This window comes from Anolis sagrei, chromosome 3 (assembly GCF_037176765.1).
Source record: "Anolis sagrei isolate rAnoSag1 chromosome 3, rAnoSag1.mat, whole genome shotgun sequence".
In the NCBI taxonomy this organism is placed as follows: domain Eukaryota; kingdom Metazoa; phylum Chordata; class Lepidosauria; order Squamata; family Dactyloidae; genus Anolis; species Anolis sagrei.
Window position 1 is genome coordinate 236,516,587 of NC_090023.1, and position 23,355 is coordinate 236,539,941.

Genomic DNA, 23,355 nt, shown 5'->3' on the forward strand with positions numbered 1-23,355 from the left:
AACATTTTCATTCTTTGTATTTAAAAAAAAACTTGTAACCTTACTTTCTGGAAAGCCTTTGTATAATAAATCTTAGTGGAAAGATGGCTATACTTAGGATCCAGGGTTTTTTTTAAAACCTTTTTGATTCCAGTAAAGTCACTATTTCAAAATGATCAATTCTAAAAAGAATCCCTTAGATGCTTAGGAATCTACTTATAATAATCAAATTATACTGTAACCTGAAGGTTGAGTTGTTCAGTTGCAGCGCAAAGTCTCTGTAACACATTTAGTGCAGGGTTACTTCCATCCATGTTCTCAGAGCTAAAATAACGCTCTACAAATTTGTGGGCTTGCTCTTTGATCCAACCTTTAATTTTCTCTCTAGAAGAAATGCACAATTAATACATTCAACATCCTTATATAAGCACAACTGCCTTATACAACACTTTTGATTACGCATTTGTACTAATAAACAAGATTCATAGCACCTCAGAGGAAGTGAAACATGAGAAGTTATTGATTCTCTTTCCACAAGAGTTACAACAATCCCTTTTTAGGTCAATCAGCTTCCTTACATAGCTTTTTACTATCTTCACTCAGGTAGCAAATACAATTTTCTTCTCCCTCACATTCTCTTCATCACTTTTTATTTTACTGTGATTTGAAAAGCTTTTCCTCTGTTTTTCATACATATGTCTGGAATTTCTTATTATCTACAAGTTTTAAAAGATATTGACAAGCTAAAACATGTCTAAATGGATGAGTAAACATAATAAAGGATCTCGAAACCAATAAAAAAATGGCTGTAAGATCAGGGTATGTTCAGCCTGGCAAGATTAAGAAATTATATGACAGACATACTCAAACTTTGAAGGTAATGCAGAAGTTGAAGCAAGTTTGTTTTCTGCTGCTCTGGGTGGCAGAGCCTAGCAAAAACAGAGACTCTAACTCTGAGTCCCTCTACGGAGGAGAGAAGATCGGGATATAAAAGTTTTAAATAAATAAATAAATAAAAAGAATTGTTTTCAGATTGTAAGAACTCTTTAATAGTAGAATGCACTACCTCAGAAGGAGTTGGACTTTCCTTTGTTGGAGGCTTTTAAACACATGTTGGACAACTATCTCTTAGCGGACTTCCAGCAGCAGTAATTAGCTAGCTAAACCATGGGAATACTGTCCAACCCTACAACTTTGTGGCTTTGCAGTTAATCAAACATATTGCATAGCATACACTGCTCTAACTAGAAATTCTTTATTCTCTAACTTTATCAAGAAACCTAAAAGTTTATCTGTTATGAAAAAAATTATGTCAAAAGACATGCACAAAGTTTTGGAGGATTTAGTCCAGCATCGTCAAGCTTCTATTTGATCATACCTGTTGTTGGATATTGTGTCTTTTGAGGCAGCTCTTGCCAAGCCACTCACACCGGCAGTACGTGCTGGTTCAATGTTGTTGCTATTGGACTGTGTGCTTAATCTTCCCCAGGTTTTAGGATTCAAACTTGCCAAGAAAGAAGATTTAGGAGACTGAGTAGCTGTAGGGCTTTTAGCTTTTGGAAAAAGAGCAGAGAACAGTATCAGAAGAACTGAACATCGATGAATGTTACTTTTCAATTCTTTCTCTTACCTCTAATTAAAATGCAAAACACTTTACTTCCTTCCCCCTTTTTTCAAGATTTACTATTCAGACTTTAAAACAATTGCAATTCATATTTTGATATTGTTTTTAGATGCATGGGATTCACACCTATACGGAAGTATCTGTTGTAAGCAAATATAGCTCACAATTGCAGAATAATAGCCATAGCATATGATGAATCTTCAAAGTGATTAAAAAATATTGGGACCCTTTAGGCTGCAGTGCTTCTCAAGCTCAGCTCCTCCAGATGTTTTGGGCTTCAGCTCCCACATTTCCTAACATTTGTAAAGGTGGTTGGGATTTCTGGGAGCTGAAGTTCAAAACAACTAGAAGAGCAGAGTTTGAGAAACACTGCTTTAGAGTGTATGCGTTATTAACAATCTTAAAGCGGCCATGTGCATTTGAAGATTCAGCAACAGTTAATTAGCATGTGTACAATGCAGGACCCCAGCTCGACTTCTTTAAAATATTTAATCCTATCTTTATTTCACTATAGTCATATTAACATACAAACATGTGTGCAGGTACGTGCCACTTTCAAGTTGCCTGTTTTATAGGAATCCTATGAATGTTGTAGGGTTTTCTTAGGCAAGAAATACTGATGTGTGTTTGTGCCAATTCCTTCCCTGAAATTCAACCTGCAGCATCTGATATTTACTAACCAGAGCTGATTTTGCGTACCTTCCAAGGTCAGATGGCACCTGGTGCCTTTAGTGTAGTGGTTCCCAACCTTTGGGCCTCCAGGCCTACAACTCCCAGAAATCCCAGCCAGCTTATCAGCTGTTAGAAACTGTGGGAGCTGAAGTTCAAAACACCTGGAGGCCCAAAGGTTTGGAACCATTGCTTCAGAGTATTTGGGCTCCTTACATACACATATTCACACATTTATATCAGACCCTCTTATCTAAAGATCCTGGGATGCAATAAAACATGGAATGCTAAATTGGCATTCTAAAATATCCTAACATATTGTAAAGAGCATGCTGGTCCATGAAGCCTATTTGTTCACAGTATTGTCGAAGGCTTTCATGGCCGGAATCACTGGGTTGTTGTAGGTTTTTTCGGGCTATATGGCCATGGTCTAGAGGCATTCTCTCCTGACGTTTCGCCTGCATCTATGCATCTATATTTGTTCACAGTTTGCAAAAATCTATAGTTAAACAAATCAGGGAAGGGGATTTTATTTCTTAGCATGTTTTATAACAGGCCAGGCTGTTTTTAAGATTTCTGTGTGCCTATTTAAGTTTTGGAGACATAGTGATGTATTAAAAAGCAGCATGTTATGAAAATAAATGCATGTTTGCTCCAAGAAGGCATGCAGTCTAATCTAAACAAAGATAAGAGGGGTAATAGCTGGCTTAATATAATAACAATCCTGAGAGTACAAGGTTATAGGCCTAATGCCAGCAAAACACCTTCGCACATGTACACAAGAAAAGGAGTCAGACAGCAGTATCTGGGAGAGTAAATAAGGCGATGAATACTGGTTGAAGCAGATACAATAGCAATGATCAGCCTTGATAATAGAGCAGGAGAAAGAGAGGCTAAACAAAAGCTGAAGAGGATATAAAACAAAAGCTTCCTGAGCAGCAAAGCACAACAGTTTGCTCCCAGGAAAACTAGTCCCACACTACTGCTAGGTATGACAGATAACCCAAAGTCATTCAAGCCCCGGTGGTGCAATGGGTTAAACCCTTGTGCCGGCAAGATTGTTGACCGATAGGTCAGCAGTTTGAATCCAGGGAGAGCACAGATGAGCTCCCTCTGACAGCTACAGCTCCCCATGCGAGGACATGAGAGAATCCTCCTACAAAGATGGTAAAACATCAAAACATCCCGGCATCCCCTGGGCAACATCCTTGCAGACAGCCAATTCTCTCACACCAGAAGCAACTTTTGCAGTTTCTCAAGTTGCTCCTGACACAAAAACAAATCAAGTGTAGGATATTCCCTTGTTTAAGAAGCTTGTTACTTAATATTCAGCCAAAATGCCTATGTGCCAATAATTTTAAATAGACACACTAGAAGAGGGAGTGTGATGCTTTAATATATCAACCCCACTGCTTCCCCTTCTTGGGCCCTTCCCTCACAAATACATCCCTATCTCACCCAGGGTTTTACCATTTTATCTCATGCATTTGGCCCCCCTTTGTGTTTGATTTTTATTATGTTATTTTGCACTGTCTATTTTATTTTGTTATTTTATGTATTTTGTTGTGATGTAATTTTTCTGTTGTTTTGTGTCTTATTATGCTGTATTATTTTAGGGCTTGGCCTCATGTTAGCCGCCCTAAGTCCCCTACGGGGAGATGGTGGCGGGTTATAAATAAAGTTTATTATCATTATTATAGTTTATTACTAATAGAGGTGTAAAATTGTATCCACAGTGATTCAAGGCCTATGTAAGCTGTGCCACAGAAGAGTGCGTATTTACCTGTGCTATTTGTATTATTAGAAAAAAAACTTATTAAAAAACTTGTTAATTGCCTTATACAGGCAATCCCCGAGTTACAAACATCCGTCTTACATATTATTCATAGTTAAGAACAGGGGTAAGACAACAGGAAGTGAGATAAATCTACCCCTCAGAAGGGAAATTCACTCCTGAAAGAATTATCATGGGAAAAAGAGCAGTTATACAAATAAAAGTAAAATTGCAATAATAATTTATTATTTATGTACCTTTGCACTTCTCAGCAAATATTTGTTTTATTAACATACTCATTGTACATTTTAAAACAAGTTTACCTTGATTGTCTACTTTGTCATCATCTCTGGGAGGTGAATACTTTGGCCGTCTGGGTCCACGTTTTGGCAATCTTTTTCTCTTCAGAACATCACTTAATCGACTATTAAATTAAGGAAACATACACCTTATATAAACCTGATATCTGTGATGTATTTCATCAAATTCTCAGTATCCCTTTTAAAGAAATCTGGATTTTAAAAATTTTCAATTTGTTACAAACTCAATTGTGATCATGTATTTGGATAGCTTAAATTCAACTGTCAGTTACAAGTTGGATAAGAGCATTAAATCATTAGAAGCCAATATTTGCATAGGTTTCACTGATTCAAATGGTTTATTGGAACTAACAACTGGAGTTAAGTCTATGTAGTATAATGATTTAAGCAGCAGTTGAGCAAAGTTTAACTAGGTCAGAGCAATTCAAATGGCAAATTGACTCAAAATTATTATTTGAAACTGTATTAGCAATTAACTTTTTCCAAAGCGAATAAAATCAGTAATAGAAACAACATTTCATTTGATTTTGATTAATTGGTTTCTAAAAGCAAGATTCTTTTTACTTGTTTAGAAGATTGATTTCCTGTGTTAAGCTGACAGTTTCCAATTTATCCATTCATAGAATTTGCAAAAGCTCCTATCTAGCCACTACAACCTGTGACACAAATTGTTAAAGTAGAACAAATTGCCAAGTTCAAACTCATTGACCAATTAATTACTATCAGTTGTTTTATTCTGTACAAAGGAAACGGACAACAGAACTAATTTATATTTTAAAGAAAATCTCAAACACTACCAACAAAACTAACACTCCTGCATGTTAACAACTTGACCAAAATGTATTTTTTTAATTGAGTGTGTATACAAACCCTATTCAAGTATTCTATAAAAAGGATTAATGAACCATGCAACAAAGGGAGTATGCTTGTCCCATTCCTCCACCATCACTTTCCTCATACGAACATGAATCAGAAGCAGAGAACTTCTAGTATACATGGAAACTATGCATGAGATTCTAAACCCTGATTTTCCAGGGTTCTGGCTCACAGGGAGAGAGGCTAAATAGACTGAGGAGGCTCTCCTTACTAAACTCATTACTCTTCACATGAGCAAAGCTACAAAGGAAATGGAAGACCTTGTATCCTCAGTTAAATGTTTAACAAATTCTTTTTTTAAATGTCACCACAGTGCTATTAAAAAAGACATCCCAGTGTTGGATCACAATTTGTAACAGGCAAATCAACATTTGTTTCCAAGACCAAGATGAGCACACTCACCCCTGAGGACTCAAATCCAGAGAGTCTTCCCTGCTGTGCTGTAAGTTTGGAGAGCCTAAATCTGATGTTGCATTGCTAGCAGCTGTGGCTGTTCCAGTGCTTACTGTTGTTGTAGAACCCAGCGTTCCTGAGCCATTAGTGCATGCTTTTGGGGGACTTGTCAGCAAAGTTTCTGATTCAGCCAGATTTTTTACCTGATGCATCACACCTGGGAAAAGGGAAGAAAGAAAATGAGAGGGGGGTGGGGGTTTAAAATATAGTGATATGCCTTTCCTCCCTCCACAGCTCTCTATGCACAATCTGTTCCAGAAAGCTGGCAAACTATTTACAGCAACTATTTAGGCATCAGGGCTGACAGGGGCATCATGGTGCTAATATGAATAGGACTAGATCTAACTCATCATAACTCGTAAGGGCTATTCAGTAAACTTTCACTAACCAAATGTTGGTCACTGTGTAAGTAAAATGTGAACTAGATCAGCTTTTGGTCTGCTCTAAAATTGTTGTTCTTATAACATAGGATATAAACCCAATCATGTCTAGGCAACTGCTGAGCTTTTAACAGACAGAAAACTGGAGGGAAACAGATCAAGAAGAAAGGTGGTTTGGTGGAATTAAGAGTTATTTGTGGTAGACAAAGCAATGTTAAAAGAGGTACAGAGAAGTTTCATATGAGACAGGAATGAAATCTTAGTTTTAAATTTGGGATAGATATGTCCAATTTCAAAAGGCATTTCCTGTTTTGGGAAGAGTCTTCTTTTGCGTATAAATCAACCCAGGATGATGATGATCATAACAATGACAGTAATAATAATACTACACCAAAATGTTACCGCCCCCATATATGTTGTAGAAAAATCCCTTAATAAAAAATATATTTTAAAAAGTTATACAAACACCTCCTAGGAACATGTGAGGGAAGCATTTAAGAAGAATGAATTATTATTATTATAACTTTATTTGTACCCCGCTAGCATCTCCCAAGGGATTTGATGCGGCTTACAAACAGGCCGAGGCCCACACAATACAGCAATACAGTACCTAGCAAAAAAACAGTTAAGCAAAACAATAACAATAGCAGTACAACAAGACATTATTAAAATTGAGCCGGCCAGAGTAGGGGTACAAGATTAAAAGTGCTGATGTGTCGGAGGAATATGGGGTTATAATATAAGTGCGGTGTGCAATGATCTTGGTTCTGATTAAAGTGCTTCTGGGATTTGGTACTGGGGATTCCTAGTCTGAGAAGGCACATTGGAACAGCCAGGTCTTCAAATTCTTTCTGAAGACTGCCAATGTAGGGGCCTGTCTGAGGTCTTTCGGGAGGGCATGAATGAGATATATATCTATCTATCTCAGTGGAGTAGACAGTACAGCCCTCTTGAGATCTGGCTAGGCATATGCAATCCCTAGGTTTTATGTTGCTGTTCACCCCTGTGCTTTAGAATTGTGGTATCTAAAGCATGAATACTTGTAAACACAACAAATACTGAATGGAAATTTAAGGGCTTATAAACTGAAACACTGTATCACGTAAAAACTACTTTTCAGAGGTTTTATATTTAATACTGTTATTTTACTGTACATCCCATCCCCATAACATTTCAAAGGACAAGGTATCAAAGTTATATCATGTCAAAGACCAGAATGAAATTTAAAAAACAAAACAAAACATTACCTTCTCTTCTGAAGTAAACACTAAAAATATCAGGTAACTTTTGCATTAAGATCTCAGCCATTTGAAGGGCACCAACAACTATCTTAAGGTCTTGACTTGATAACATGGAGGCAATGTGACTGCAACAGAAAAATATAGGCTTTTTTGACAAACTAGCAAAATTAAAGCTGTGTCTATATATGGCGTGTATATACAATTGAGAATATCTTCAGAAGGGGACGTACTGTATAAAAATGGACTGCCAAGGGTATTTCATCCATCACATGACACATGGTGCCATCCTGAATTTTCTGCTGCACAATGACAACAAAACATACAAAACAAACCTGTAATCTAACCTAAGAGGCCTATGTTTGCCCAGTTCCATGTTTCTCTGATATAAGATTGTAAGCTACTATCAAAGTAGCCACTTGAAAGATGGGAGTGTAGGCTGCCACCAAGATGCTTTGGCATTTGATACCTTTGTCAGTCTTCAGTTCTTTCTAGAGTCCACAGTAACCCCCATGTCTTCTAAGAGTCAATTCGAGAACTATCTCTCAATGGGTGGAATTAGGTTTCGTTTGTGTAAAAATCAGGCTTCTACTTCCATATATAAAATAGATTTATGTAATGAATAATACATATTCATAAAAAGAACATAGTAGTTGTGTGTTTTATCTGCATTTGAATATTTTAAGAAAGGTAATACCTATGTTGTTGAAAACCAGATCTCTTACATGGCATCTTTCACTCTCTAACTTTAATCAAAATGAAAGTCCAAGATTAAGATAATTCCTTCACAGTTACCTTGATACTGCATGATTTTTCAGCACATCCTTCAGAAGTTCTGCATCAGCAAAATAAATTATCCTAAGAATTGCTCTAAGGCACTTGTGTCTGACAGCGGGTCCAGCTGAAGAACTGTATACTTCATAGAGAACACCAAATAAGGTTTTAATGAAAGATTTAGCCAGTTCTGGGTCTTCTTTCATTAACTGTGCTCGAGCATCATCCTTCTTCGATTCTGGCTGTCCACCTATAGCAAAACAGGTTCATTGAAAAACATCAAGAACATTACAAGTGATTTTTTTTTACACTGGCTTCTTCATCTGCAGTTTTCAAGGTAGTTTTCCAGAGAAACTAAATTTCATAACAACATAAACTGTCTAGCAGCAACATTTACAAAAACTGTTAAATGAGTCAAGTATATAAAAGTAGCACTGAATATAAAATATCACTTTAACAGACAGAAGAAATACCTTCATTGTAAACAGAAATGGCTACACGTTTATTCTACTTTTTCAGACTTAAGCCTCTATATGAGAAGTTACTTTAGTATTCCTACCAACGGCATTATCTTTGTACAGTAATGGGATTGTGTGCCCCTGTGAGAAAACAGCCTATGCTAATGGCAAAAGTGCTGGTGGTAGGGCCTTCAATGCTTTTGCTGAGAGGGCAGACTAATTGTGCCAAGCAGCTACTGGGGAGTAGCAGTAACGTGGGGATGACACAAGCAGAGGACCTTTCAGACACAATGGCAGTGTTACCATAACCAAAGCTTTTTAGCACTGCAGAGACTAAGGCAATGGTAAGCCACTCTTGAAACCTTCTACCTTGAAATTCCTAAGATGGGAGAGTCCAAAATAAAACAGGAGATAGTGCCAGAAGATAAGGTCAAAAGGCACTGAACAAACTGATGGGGGAGAGCAGAGGACAAGTAGAAGTGATACTTTGGCTAATAATATAACTCAGCTCAAAACAAAACAAACTGCACTCAAACAAAAGGGACATCCAGCTGCTGACACACTCAGAGGTGAAAACAAAATCCAAAGTTGCATAACACTTATTGTAGGATCATGGAATGTGAAAAGCATGAATTGAGCGAACGTGAGCATTGTAAAATAAATTGAACATATAAACACTGCAAGACTTGGAGTGAGCCAGGTAAAGAGGAGAGGAATGGATATTTTGAGTCAAACACCAACAGTGTCTTATTCAGGAAATGAAAATGAAGAAGAAATGGGAGGCCACATTAATAGTGAGGCAACATGTAGCAAAAACAGTCAAGGGATATAAATGCAAAGCTTGACCAAATTATATCAATACAACTTTAGAGAAAGCCCATCAATGTAACTATATTCCAAGTTTATACTCTAACCATAGAATCAAAAGAGGAAGCCATTGAAAGATTGTGCACTGGAGTCCAGGAGGAAACTGATCACACACCAAAACATAGCCAATTGAAATGCAAAAGTAGGAAAGAGAGCAGAATAAAAAACTTTAGAAAATTAAGCCTAGGATGAGGAAATGAAGCAAGAGAATGACTGACTTAGTTTTTCAAGGGCAACAGTTTGTTCATAACACATTCTTCAAAGCAATCAAATAAATGATTATATAAATGGACATCACCTGATGGCCAAATATAGAAATCATATAGACTATATAATTAGAAGAAGAAGACATAGAAGCTAATTTTTTTTCTGCAAAAAATACCAGAAGCAGATTGTGGCACAGATCATGAACTACCGATATAAAAAATTAGAATAAAGTGAAAGAACACTAAACCACTCATCATACCAAAATTCCTATAGAATTTAAAGACAACGTAAAAAATAGATGTGCACAATTAAACTTATATGATTGGAAGCCAGATGAACTTGGGACTAAAACCAGGGATACCCCTCAGGGAGGAATATAAAAAGACACTATCTGTAGCCAAAAAGAAAGAAAAACCTCAATGACAAATGAAACTCTTCAAGCACTAAGGACAAAAGAGCAGCAAAGAAAGAAATACAGTCAGCATATTAGCCAGATGAAATCCAGAGGTTTGCTTTGCATGACCCCCAGCGTGATTCTGTTCTTCAGTAATGTGTCAACACAACAAATGAAAAGATATTTGATCTTCCTTCTAAAATCACAAAATTTACACAGAAAGGACATCTTAGCAACAACAGGAAAAACCAGATTTTTAAAATGGTACTTACTAGTGTTGGTATTGGCTAAAGGATTAGGTTTTCTCTGAATGGCACGTGCTGTTCCAGTATCCTCATTGATCTGCTGCATAGAATTAAAGTCAATTGTATAAACGCGCCCCAGCGTAGACAGACTTATTTCATCTTCACCAACCTGATGAGCTGCCTATAGACAAATACACAAATTTAGATAGTTATGGAATGATTTAGTATATTCTCCTCCTCTCTACACTTCAATGAATGTTTAAGCTTACATAAATGAAGATATCAATGACTATTATTTGAGTAAGAAATAAAAAGAGCCCACTTTTTAAAATAGTCCACCAAGAATTTATCTATTAATCTTTACCAAAAAGAGGCTTTCACTCTGTTGTTATGTTAATTGGTACTTGTTAAGAAGACTACACATTTATTAAAGTGGCTGTTAAGTGATATATAAACCACATATAATATGGAGATATTTAAGGAATATCCTGGAATTAATACCTCAATTATCCGGCTATCAATTCTGTTGTAGGGATGCCAGAGACCTCTATCATCTCGCCACTGCCATATTGCACCATCTGTGTTTTGTGTGTTTCCTTTCTTTAGCATAGTGTCAACAGCAAAAATTCCTTCTTTAGGGAGGCATGGCATCAATTCACTGAAAGGAGGGAAAAATCAAAATTTTGCCAACAGTGCTTTCTGTCCATTTGCAAAATTCATCAATGATCTAATTTCAATGTACTGTATATACTCGAGTATAAGCCGACCTGAATATACGCTAAGGCACCTAATTTTACCACAAAAAACTGCGGAAATAGATTGACTCAAATATAAGCCGAGGGTGGGAAATGCAGCAGCTATATCTATATTTATTTCAAAATAAATATAGATACCAATAAAATTATATTAATGTAGGCATCAGTAGGTTAAATGTTTTTGAATATTTACATAAAACTGTAATTTAAGATAAGACTGTCCAACTCTGATTAAACCATTATTCTAAGCTTCTTCAATGTAAATATGCTTACATGTCCTCCAATAATAACAGAGTAAAATAATAATAATAATAATAATAATAATAATAGAGTAAAATAATAAATGTAACAATAACAATAATTAGAGTGAAATAATAAATGTAATAATAACAATAATAAAATAATAAATGTAATAATAATAATAATAATAACAACAACAAAGTAAAATAATAAATAACATTGACTCGAGTATAAGCCGGGGGAGCCTTTTCAGCCTAAAAAAAAGGACTGAAAAACTAGGCTTATACTCGAGTATATACAGTATTTGAACTAAAATTCCAGGTGAATTCTGAAAGGGAAAGTTGCAGAAAACATACCAGATAAGTGAAGTAAGTTCATACAGTTCTTGAGGACTTCTTGGAACAAGGTCTATTTGCTCTTGACAACTTCCATTTGAAGCTCCACAAAGAAGGAAGTGAAGAGTTTCTGCAATATCTTTATGTAAGAAAATAGAAAAAGTTAAAAAAAAACATATTTTTCCTCCGCCACAATTTTATTCTGTACTACGTGTTCTTAATAACACTTAGGAACAGGGTGGTTTCAAGAATAGTGCTTTCTTGGTATCAGATTTAAATGTCTACATCAACAGTAACTAGAAGCAAGAAGTGTGTACTCATAATTCTCCTCGGAATGTAAGAAAATATTCCTGTTGAATGAAACAGAAACAATTTGTCTTCCTACAGAAATGGATTTTGAACAATGTTGTCAACTGTTTTGATTTATAATGAAATAAACAGATCATGGGTGCCAATGCCAAATCACCACTTTCCAACAAATTTTATGAGTTATTTTTGTTTCTATTTCTTTGAAGAAGCAATTATTAGAATGTTCAAGATACTGTATATAAGACTGCATCACTGGAGCAACAGGAAAAACCAACAAAGTGGTTTTTAAATTGCTTATTTTATGTTTATATTTATTATTGATGTATTTGGACTGTTTATATGATTTTAATAATAATAATAATAATAATGAGGAGGAGGAGGAGGAGGAGGAGGAGGAGGCAGCGGCGAAGTTGCTTTGGGTCTTGTGAGGGAGAAAAGCAGGATATAAATAAGTTTATTATTATTGTTGTTGTTGTTGTAATTTATAAACATTGGTGCTGTTAACTTAAATGCAGATTACATAATATAATGCTTCATGATGGAATATGTTTTGGACATGTCCAATGGTCATTTCTTTGATCTGTATGTATCACAGCATATTATTTATATCTGAGAAAATATTTGAGATTTGTAGGCATAGATACACTTATATGTATTTATACATTGCTTTTACTCAGTTCCGCTGAGGCTATGCAATGTGAGGAACCAATAATTTTTTAAAAAATGTGCCAGAGACCAGTATCTATATTTGCACCTTTAGTGACAACTGTTTCACTATTTCCTAAAAACTCTCCAACGACCATCAGGTGATTGCTTCTGGACCAGCATCAGTCCACAAACCGACATTTTGAATAGTATTGCCTTAAAAGAATCATGCTTCAACATCCACCAGTGTGGAATAGTCAGAAGATATTGCTTTAGCCACACAAAGCTATCTATTCTACACATTACATACTTAAGTTTTATTTTTTATTTCGTCAGCTCATCTTAATGTACAGGCTTTGCTCAAAAGAATATTCTGTATACTTTCTATTTTGCTTGTTTTCCTTTGCTCCCCTTTGTATTGTTATTTTTAAACTTGTAGACCAGAGCATTTTCATAGAAATTAGAGTAAAGATGGCTGCTTCTGAAAGTGACCACTAAGTTTTGTACAATCTACCCACTCAAATCTCTAGAAATGTTAAGCAGAATTTTACATAGCTCAATAGGGTGTGTGATTTGATAGACTTGCCAGTCAAGTCTCATTTGCATGACAATAGTATCATTGTTTTCTATTTATATACTGTATCAACTGTAAGAGCCACACTGGCCTCCTCCTAAACCTATGGATATCACACTCTGTTACAATTATTCAATCTTAGTTTTCTGACCACAGCAAAATATCAGAAATTGCTTCAGAAACAAGCAGAGGACAACTGCACTTCTACAAGGCATGTTCACCTGCAGCCACACACAAAAAAGGTGGGAGGCCTACATAATGCCCTCACATCTCCTACACCAGCTATACAGTACATTCTCACTTTTCCATTTGTTTATGAAGCCTATAACTAGTAGTAGCACCAAGTTTTTATTTTCTTCTATTATTTTTATGCTATCTCTGTATATTTGTCTTGTTTATTGTCGTTGCATTATTGGTTGCTTTATTTTTCTTGTGAGTCCCACTGTGAAATTTACAGCTTGGCGTACAAGTACCTACCCCCTGCCCCAAAAGGTAATTAAGTTATGTTCTCCCCAATGACCTCATACAGCAGTTTATAAAATACATTCTGCAATAGCTTTATTAACTTCTTGTAAATGTCTTGACACTTCTATAAATCACATGTGGGCAGCTATGGTGGGCTGAGGAGGAGGAACACAGAAGTTATGTGGGGCAATATATACTTTTTAAAACTTCTGTCTTAAACCAACCCCTCCCCTTGCCTTGGGAAAAAAAGACAAGGCCATATTTTAAACAGGAGATAGCCCAGAAGTAAACTTCTGTTTTGCCCTATTTGAAAAAAAAAATCTCCTTGGACATAAAACAACTCAGGTGTGGAATATAGTCAAAACAGTTGTCTTTGAGGATAAAATCAGCCTCTAACCTACAACCAAACATTTGGAAGTAGTCTCAAAGGCCATCTAGTTTTGTTTTGGTTGTTATTATTACGATATATATTGTATTTTTGTTGTTGCTGTTGTTGTAAACCGTCCTGAGTCCATTTTGGAAGAGGGGGTGGGATACAAATAAAGAGACACAACAGGATTAGTACACAGCAAACAAGATCACTATGCTGGCTGTTGTATTGGTTCACATGTCGGACACATCCCAAGTGTCTAGGGCTATGTGATGTATCGGTGAATAATGCGTGCAAATCTGAGTAGGGTGGCCTTTTGCAGCTGAAAGATGGTAATTTGGTCAGCACTGATTGTTTTTCAAATGCAGGCCAAGGTCTTTAGGCACTGCACCAAGTGTACCAATCACCACACAATATAAAAAGATGGTTGTTGCTTAACTTATGCGATTCTGGAATACACAACTAAAGCACTCCTGAAGGATGCCCATCTAATGTAAATAACGGCAAGTAGAGATTCCATCACTCTCTGAGGCATCCTATTCTACTTTCCAATTCTTAAGAGTAAAAAGGTTCTTCCTAATGTTTAGGTGGCATCTCTTTTCTGATAATTTGAATGCATTCATTCATGTTCTAGTTTCTGGAGACAAATAAAACAAGTGTACATCATCACCCAAAACATTTTCCCTGTGTAATATTAAAGTCCACAGGCCGTAACGCATAGATGTAAAACGACATCTTCATTCGCATAGTCACCCAAAAGGAATCATATTTACAGTGATTATGATGGAATAGTAGAGAAGTAAACAAAGTTATAATTAAATATTGTCAAAATATTTTGCAGCTTCTTGCCTCCCATTTGGCAGTGGGGGGGGGGGGGAGTGTGTTCAAAAGCATTTTGGGTGGAGGCCTCCTACAGTGCACAAGCATAATTTCCCCATCCCTGTCATAGATGATAGCAACTGGTAAACAGAACTCAGAAGGAAAAAGTATCCATATGTGCATACACACGAACTTACTTTGCTTCATGAGTTGAACTGCTAATGTAGGACAATTGGAGCACATTAGGGAAAACATGCGCACCACCATGATGAACATCCCTGAGCTCAGAATTGGAGGAGTCACTACAAGGAGCTGCTGAATATTTGTGAGCAAATCCTTGGAGGCAACCTGTTGAAGCAGATTCTTTAAAAGAAAGAAAAAAAGAAAGAAAGAAAGAAAGAAAGAAAGAGTTTTAACCATCACCTGATCAAAATCTTTTAAACACTGTGTTAAAGAGAGAAAATAGACATTACCTCTTCATGTTGGAAGTTGTCCACTAGACGTGCAAAACAGAGGCAAGTGCTTTCTACTGACTTTTTGTCCTATTAAATACAATATTTTATAAAAAAAAAATTTAAAGTTTCAATATACAGGATTTCTCATATCAGGCACATCAAAAATTTCAATCCTGGAATTGCACTGCTAATAAGCAAAAGCACCTACCCAACCTTTGAGACCCAGTCCAAAATCACCACCCAGGAAACTGGGACAATCTCTAGTTCATTTGGGCTTAAAATAAAAATTGATATTAAATATCATCACCTCTAATGGGTTTCATTTTCAATAAGAGGTAGTAGAAAACCTACATGGTAGCACATGGAGTTTGCTATAAAAATTAACAGAACAGAAAGTTTAGATTTATCTCCAATAGCTGCTGACCTGGTGGGTTAATCTTTGTGTAAGCAACGGTAGAGAGTCTGCAACAAAGTGAAACTCGTCAGGAGTGATACTCTGGCAACAGTTGGCGGCAATAGCCAGTGCATTCCTCTGGGCATTTATGCTGAAAAATTCCAGATACAGCAGACAGTCTGCCAAGCCTCCCTATAATAGAAGAAAAGAAAACATATCAAACAGTTCAACCAAAAGGAGTTTTATATCACCAGTAACATGCACAGGTTTCTGAGTGTAATTGCTCGGGGGGGGGGGGGTAGTAATTATCAAGATATAAAACATTATTCTTTAATGTGGATACTTACTGCCTGTAGAATTGCTTTACTATGTCTACGTGATAACATCTCCAAGGCAGTCAGTGCCTGCTCTGCCACATCAATACACTGAATAACTTGCAGCTGGAATGAAAATGATTTCATTAGTTTTCAGAGTAACAAGAAACTAGATTAGTATCCTATCTAAAATGTCAATGTCAATGATTTTTCAAAGCTCAGACTTCAAGCTTTAGTTTAATAGTTTCTACTACTACTAAATATCCATACTTTAATATGATTTGCCTTTTTATTTATCTACAAATGCTTTATGTTGATTATTCAGGGAGATTTCTTTCCAACTATCTGTTTTATACAGCACATATTAACAGAATTCATTCCAATTCCTTGCTTCATCATAAAAAAGAAAAAATATTACTGCTTATTTAAGAAGTACACCAGCCAACTCAGTTCTAACTTGGCACAATTTTCTTCTCACTTCTATGGAAGCTTTAGAAAGATAACTAGTTTGCAGTGAAAGGACTGCAAGTGCCATTCTGATGCTAAAACAAACCCCTGGGATGAGCATTGTTTCTACCCTTTTTTCCCCTCCTGTTGAACTTCTGAGTTTCAGCTGAAGAAAATTGCACAAGAGACCTCAGGAACAATATGAATAAATAAGCCTGCCAGTAAGTAACAATATGAATATGAATATGCTGACCAAAAGGTTGCTGGATAGAATCCAGGGAGCGGGGTGAGTTCCCACTGTTAGCCCCAGTTTCTGCCAACCTAGCAGTTCAAAAAATGCAAATGTGAATAGATCAATAGGTACCGCTTCTGTGGGAACATAATGGCACTCCATGAAGACATGCTGGCCACATGACCTTGGAGGTGTCTACGGACAATGCCAGCTCTTCAGCTGAGAAATAGAGATGAGCACCACCCCACAGAGTCAACATGACTAGACTTAATGTCAGGGCAAACCTTTACCCTTTACCTTTACTTAAGTAATATAGAGAACTTTTTAAAAAAGGAAAAGCACTAGGAAAATACCAGTCTGCTAGTCATTCACAATTGATTTTTGAATGCAGAAGAATAAAAGGGTACATGCTGCAAATTTGTACTAAATCCACAGAAACTATGTCTGGGATCCATTTATTTCTTAGAAAACTAAAGGGAGATGGATAACCATCAGTTTTGTAAATCCCTGGAATTTTAATTTATTGTATTAATGCTGAATAGACTTTGTATCTTTGCACTTCAAAATCCTCAGAACTATTTTTTTATTGGTTGAAAAGCCTTTTGCTTAAAAAAAAAAAACCCCCACTCCTATTCTTCACATCATGCAAATGCACAGAGAGCCATGTTAGCCATAAAATAAATTCCAAAGTCCCCATGGTACTAATACCTTTATTAGATTAAACAGAGAGACACAAAAAATGCCTTTCCAAACTATAGATTTTGGATTGAGCAAAGGTGTTTTAAAAACACAGACAGGAAGAGAAAAGTTATGTTATCCTCAGAAGGTTAGCTAGAAAGAAACTGTAGCCTATTAAATTATATTTTCAATGGCCCTGGGCTGGCTAGAAATAGGAACAGCAATAACATTAGGTTCTCCATTTATGAATAATCACTCTGCAAACAGAAACTAAAATCTCAATATACAGCCAGGAAAACTCTCAGCAACCCTGTGTGTGTGTGTGTGTGTGTGTGTGTGTAAAATGGTTGAAAGAGAGGATTTTTTTAGAGTGAGGGACACCTGTTGTGCTTTTTTTGGTTGGCATAACTGTGCTATTACCACAATACCAACTTTGAAAATAAATTGAGTTAATATACTTAATGAAGACACTCCCACATACACTGGATTTCTCTTACTACTCCATAAAAAAGGACATAACTCTTTCTCTTCTCTGAAGTGAAATGTTTTCTTCAGCATGGCAACAAATAGTAATATTAAATCAGAGACCTGAGAAAATTATTTTTCTCCTAAAAGAAATGGTTGTTAGTTCACAGTTTTGACACCAGGATCAAATCCTTATTAGTTTATAGCCGCTAACAAGAACATTGTTTCAGAAGACTTACTGTTGCAACCAATTCTAACATTATTACCTTTTCCAAAAAAACAGGAATGGCATCTACTACAACAGCAGATGATCTTGGAAGTGCTTCCATCATATAGGTTAAGGCCCGACAAGCATGATTCATCTATAAAAACAACATACAAATATCAGAACAGCTCTGCTGAATCAGACCAGAGGCTATTTAGTCCAATGTCCTCTTTCCTATAGCAGTCAATCAACAACACAGAAGGGCTGCAGTCTCCCCCCAGATGTTTCCCAGCAGCTTTCAATCAAGAGGAATACTGCATTTGATTGTGAAGGTAGCAGGCTGTCATCATGAGAAAAAGCCATTGAAAGGCAGTTTTCGTTGCTATTTAGAACGTGCAAACAAGTCATGCTAACTATAAGCATTACCTGAAACTGCATTTAACAAAATGTGCATGAAATACTTACAATGTCAAAGTTATGCTCCATTTGCAGCAATGTTATCTGGAAACAAAATGAAAGTATTAGTTTTCACACCATATGAAAGGAGATTTCAAGCCTTAGAAATATGGGGAGCTCATCTTTTCCCCATTTCCTAAAATAGTCTGACAACATGTACAAATTGGCTTGCTTCCTTTTAGAGCTACTTTCACAGACAAGTTACTTTAAAGGCTCTGCTCTAGTAATAGCTAACATTTCCTCAGACAAAAATACGCCCTATTCATTAGACATCAACTTTCAGTAATAAACAAACAGAGGAAGGTGCTTCTTATGGTAAGAATGGACAACACTGGCACCATGGGAACCAGTTTTATGCCTGCAGGACTTTAAAGAGACTGAATGGACTACCCAGAATGCTTTTAAAATGTTGCTTTTATTTTGGTATATTGCTTTATGTTATTTTGTTGATATGCATTTTAATATGTTATGTTTTAACTGTTCTGTTGAGCTTGGCCCCATGTACACCACTCCGAGTCCCTTCGGGGAGATGGAGGCGGGGTATAAAAATAAAGTTATTATTATATTATTATAAAACTAGATGTGACAAGGAAATGGAGATATAAAAGATGAATAATTGCTTCTGGTGGCTTCCAACTGTCCCCTTTTGCCAGAAAAAGAGTGGCCTAGGCACTGTACAGAGCTGCAAAAGGTGCCTAAGACTTCAGAAGATGCCAGAGTTCCATTTGCAACCCCTGTTTTAAGGAAAGGATTGGGAAAGCTACAGCCCCTATGTCAAATCTGGCCCACCTCTTCTTCTGAGGGTTTTGGAACAAGGTAGTCCCCTCTTGAGATCTTGTAGCTACAGTTTTCTAACCTGACCCCTCATTCCCTGTGTGGAAAAGGTGAGGGAGGAATGAACTAGCCTACGTAGAAAATCTTAATCAAAAGATTCATCTGGAATCTCAAAGTGCTGTCTGAGCCCACTTTGCTCATTTCTTGCACAAGGATGAAAAAGAAAAGTATTCCCAATCAAGGTGCCAACTGGATAAGTTCCATTTAGCAGTGGCTGGGAAAAATAGTACAGGGTTAGTCAAAATGCATAGGCCAATAAGCCATTCAATTGAATGGCTTATTGGCCTATGCATTTTGACTAACCCTGTATTAGGGCAAGATTTCAGCTGTTGAAATAATCCAGCCCATGCAAGGTGTCTGGGTGGGGTATGTCTAGACTCTTTATTCTTCCATCTCTGCCTTTAAAATATTCCCAATGATTAATGCTTAAGGTTTTTTTGGTTTAAAAACATGGTTTCCCCAGGAATTAAATCTTAGTCAATGCTTTCTTCTTTTCAAAAACAGTGTTAAGAGGTAATAATGAATACAGGGGTATCGAGTTTGATTTAACATGCATTGATATATCAAATGGAAAAAATAAGTACACACTAACATATCATAAACCTTATTTAAACATAGCAAGAGGAAACCAGAAACAACATTCAGAACAGTCACCATATAATACTGTGGTGTAAGTTGAGTTGCCCTTATCCTGAAACTTAAAATACTGAAAAACCTGAATAATAATAATTATTATTATTATTATTATTATTATTATTATTATTATTATTATTTTGCTTTGTGCTCCTATGCAAACCTTTTGCACAGCTGAAGGCAATGTGCAGCAGGCCATGAGGACCACCACCTGTATCCGGCCAAGAGGGAATTTAAAAGACTTCAGGGGCGGCATGAATTATTTTCGCCACCCTTCCCAACTTTTTGCTAAAAAGTAAAAAAAAAATGTGCTAACAGATGGAAAAGCATCTAGAACATCTTCCTTTCTTAGTGGCCTTCTGTAAGCAAAGTACTACTCTCTTCTACCTCTTCTCTTTTCTCTGTCTTGGCTCATTGAGGAAAAACTCAGCAGGGTGCTGGACATGAGAATATTCCCCCTTTTCCCCATTCACTAGGTATATGCAAATCTAAAAATTCCAAAAATAATAATAAAAAATCTGGTCCCAAGCATTTTGGATAAAGGAGACTCAAACTGTACAACTGTGTGATACAGAAGCAAATACGTACATCTCCCACAATTTCGACCAGGCTACCTCAGTGCAGGCACCAAAAACTAAATCTTGCATAATGTATACTTGCTTATTCAAAATCAGAATAAACCAACTGAACTTACTGGTTATGGACTTCCACTAAAGTAATTACAATTTAGAAGACTACATCTCACCAACCAACAGCTCCTGTGGTGTTTCCAAAAACAGCTTAGTTCATCTTCTAGGCAGCTAGGACCAAACAACCACATTGTTCCTCTGCCTCAGTTTAAAACCTCTACATATCATCTCCAAGTAATGTTCCAAGAAGTATTTTTGAAAATGAAATTATTTTTCTTTGTACATTAGCTCAGCAAGTTTACTGATGAAACCTTGCTCCAACACACTTATAGTTATTATATACTTCTTCATGAGATACAGTACACGAGGCAGCATTGTTCAAAGGAGTACATGAATATTGATCATTACCAGAGCTGGCACAACACTCTTTACTGGAAATCCTCCCAAGGTTTCTTCATTTCCCATAACCAACAACTGACACATTTCGATCACAGACTGTAGCTGCTGACTTTCATCAGTAGCTTGGAGACCCTGTAGAAGTTGCTGAGCTTTAGAACCTAGAAAAATTATTTGAAAAAGCATAAACCTGTTACATTCTGGAACATGTGTGCCTGATCATAAATTTAACCAACAGATATAGTATATTTTCATTGGCTGGTCAACACAAAGTTGAACAAGGCAACTAATAAACCTGAATACATATACACGTCTCTTATCACTCTGTTAATATTATATGAGAAGTTATCAAATACACCAGCAATATCTGACAATAATTCAGTCATCAAGATGCACACAGTACGCAACAGAGTTTTCATGTTCATGCCATCTTGACAAAACAGAAACAACAGCATACTGGAAGGCATTTTACAGCTGCAGCAACATAATTATTCTTAGGGTACATGTCAGGGCAGGTCATCCCAAGACATTTCTGCTCAAGACATATCTGATCTAAACTAGTCTGGTCCGTATCACCCTTTAAATTAAGCTGCAAACATATGTGTAGTCTCATATTGTGAAATCTCTTCTCTCCCCTGATTGCACAATCCTGTAATAATATTTGAGACCTTACCACGGGTCTCTCTGTGGCATCTCTGGAGGTTACTAAATTAAATGTTTAATAACTTATTTAATGTATAGTTCTCCACTATAGCATTGTGCTACTATGCTTTTCGTTATGCTTCATTACTGCGTCATGTTACTGAAAATTGCTTAAGATTAAGCAGGCAGAATTGTTCTTCATAAGTTTTTATAAGAACCAATGCTATATCTTAATAAAACAAAACAGAACCATTCTTCTTTATATAAACAATTGTTCACCAATTCAATACATAAATAAATAGACAAAAACAATTTGAGACCAAAGTGAACTACTGTATGTCTGAGCTACACTACAACAGTATATCACTGATAATGAAACAACAATCACTGCAAGAATATTGTGTTAGTGTTATCTTCTGCTAAGATTAAAAATCAGCTTTCTAAAAAAGAAGAGAGCGCTTGTATATTCTGTTCTGAACATGGCAATAAATTAAACTGAAAAATTCAAGAAATTATGAGGAAGTGTATAAGCCTGAAGACTAAATTTAATGAAGGCAGTTGTCAAGCTGCTGGAAAAAGATGTGTTGACAAAAAAATTATAAACTTATAAATCTAATACTGAGAACCAGCCCCATAGAATGGTTATATCATGTAGTGGGAGTCTGAAAAACCGAGATTCTAAAACATACAACTTGGTTTACTTACTAGCTCCACTTCCAATTGTCCGATGGAACAGCTGCGACATTCGAGGACCAAGAGGACCAAACAGATGTGGAGGAAGTCCCCTCGCTTCCAGTAGAGCTGAAGAAAACAAGTCAGCACATCTGTGTGAAACTCATACTTAACAACAAAACATGTAATTCAGATAACAGAGACTTTCAATTTCATAACACATTATTCCATGATGAAATCTTATACTGAACGATTTCAGAAGAATGAATTCCCATTCAGATTTAAGTGCAGGAGTCATTTGAATTTGCAGAACCCTAATTTCCAACAAATTTCATAAGTCTCAAAACTAAAACCTGTCTGTCTACAACTGCTGAAATAGCATTCACATAAAAGGGTTTCTGTTTGTGTGTGTGTGTGCCTCACCACCATCTCCCATAGGGACTCAGGGCAGCTTACAAAATAGCACACAAAGATGCCATACATAAAATACATAATACATAAAATAAAATAAAATACATCAATATAAACAATAATACATTACCTAAACCAGATATATTAAAATAGAATTAGTTAAAGGATCCATGTAATCACAATATAGATAATTCCTATCCAAGCAAGCAGTATCTGACCTCCTAGTAAAACCAGGCAAAATCCAGGAAATAATTATTTTTCACAATTGAAAACAGTAGTTTAGATAATGGTATCAATTAAGATGAAAGCATGAATTAAGTTCTCCCTATCTGTCTAAAGAAAACACTAATTTGCAAATGCATGGACTTTATACTGCAACACAAGAAACAGATATTTGTAAGAAGGTAAATACTTAAACTAGAAAATATCAGGTGCCCTGCAGATAACACATTACACTACAAAAGGATAACATGTTTTCTGAAAAGCTATGCTTTTTTAAGAGTAAAGTAGATTTTACAGCTGCAAATAAAAAGTTATTTAAATTATAATTCAATTTCCAACCTATCCACTTTGAATGATTTTTATTAAGGCTGAAAGACTGCTAATAGCACATTAACAGCCAGATTTAACTAGAGAGACAAGGGGGTATTTATTATATTACAATCCTGAAAAATAATGTTAGTTAAGCTATATGTTTTTTTTCTCAAAACATATAAAAGCAT

The 23,355-nt window shown here is 36.1% G+C and overlaps 1 protein-coding gene across 5 annotated transcripts in view; it reads right to left on the reverse strand.

Annotated features, from left to right (window-relative positions):
- Positions 1-23,355, reverse strand: part of TRIP12 (thyroid hormone receptor interactor 12) — an 84,061-nt gene that overhangs the window by 26,395 nt on the left and 34,311 nt on the right. For all 5 annotated transcript variants that reach the window (XM_060767817.2, XM_060767816.2, XM_060767815.2 and 2 more), the window contains 17 exons: positions 22,256-22,351; positions 20,921-21,069; positions 18,426-18,461; positions 18,022-18,117; positions 15,967-16,059; positions 15,650-15,811; positions 15,244-15,312; positions 14,968-15,133; positions 11,610-11,727; positions 10,760-10,916; positions 10,286-10,439; positions 8,109-8,337; positions 7,323-7,441; positions 5,645-5,852; positions 4,370-4,470; positions 1,358-1,532; positions 222-363 (listed from right to left, as the gene is read on the reverse strand). In XM_060767817.2, coding sequence (XP_060623800.2) covers positions 222-363; positions 1,358-1,532; positions 4,370-4,470; positions 5,645-5,852; positions 7,323-7,441; positions 8,109-8,337; positions 10,286-10,439; positions 10,760-10,916; positions 11,610-11,727; positions 14,968-15,133; positions 15,244-15,312; positions 15,650-15,811; positions 15,967-16,059; positions 18,022-18,117; positions 18,426-18,461; positions 20,921-21,069; positions 22,256-22,351 — 2,270 coding nt within the window. The remainder of the gene's footprint in view (positions 1-221; positions 364-1,357; positions 1,533-4,369; positions 4,471-5,644; positions 5,853-7,322; positions 7,442-8,108; positions 8,338-10,285; positions 10,440-10,759; positions 10,917-11,609; positions 11,728-14,967; positions 15,134-15,243; positions 15,313-15,649; positions 15,812-15,966; positions 16,060-18,021; positions 18,118-18,425; positions 18,462-20,920; positions 21,070-22,255; positions 22,352-23,355) is intronic.